General features: G+C 59.7%; 1 protein-coding gene across 1 annotated transcript in view; it reads left to right on the plus strand.

The window, feature by feature from the left end:
* The window catches only part of EMH_0073490 (uncharacterized protein), a gene marked incomplete at both ends in the record, with an annotated part of 1,023 nt that overhangs the window by 184 nt on the left and 477 nt on the right, over window positions 1–362 (plus strand). The window contains one exon of the mRNA XM_013499335.1: window positions 1–360. Within this exon, the coding sequence (XP_013354789.1) occupies window positions 1–360 (360 nt within the window). The remainder of the gene's footprint in view (window positions 361–362) is intronic.

Genomic DNA, 362 nt, shown 5'->3' on the forward strand with positions numbered 1-362 from the left:
GTGGCATCAGGGGAGGCTACGAAAACACCAGCAGCAGCAGCAGCAGCAGCAGCAGCAGCAGCAGCAGAAGCAGCAGCAGCAGCAGCAGCAGCGCGAGAGGAGGACGCGACGACCTCATCTCCTTTGCTGCAGCAGGTCTTTGTACACACCCCATCGGAGACAGCAGCAGCAGCAGCAGCAGCAGCAGCGGGAGATGCAGCAGCAGCAGCAGCAGCAGGAGATGCAGCAGCAGCAAAGGTGTTATCACTCCCATCAGGATCATCATCATCAGCAGCAGCAGCAGCAGCAGCAACAGCAGCAACAGCAGCAGAACGAAGACAGGAGCTGCTAGCAGCAGCAGCAGCAGTGAAGGCAGCAAGCAG

The sequence above is a fragment of the Eimeria mitis genome, genomic scaffold (genome assembly GCF_000499745.2).
Source record: "Eimeria mitis Houghton genomic scaffold, Emh_scaff4223, whole genome shotgun sequence".
Lineage (NCBI taxonomy): Eukaryota > Apicomplexa > Conoidasida > Eucoccidiorida > Eimeriidae > Eimeria > Eimeria mitis.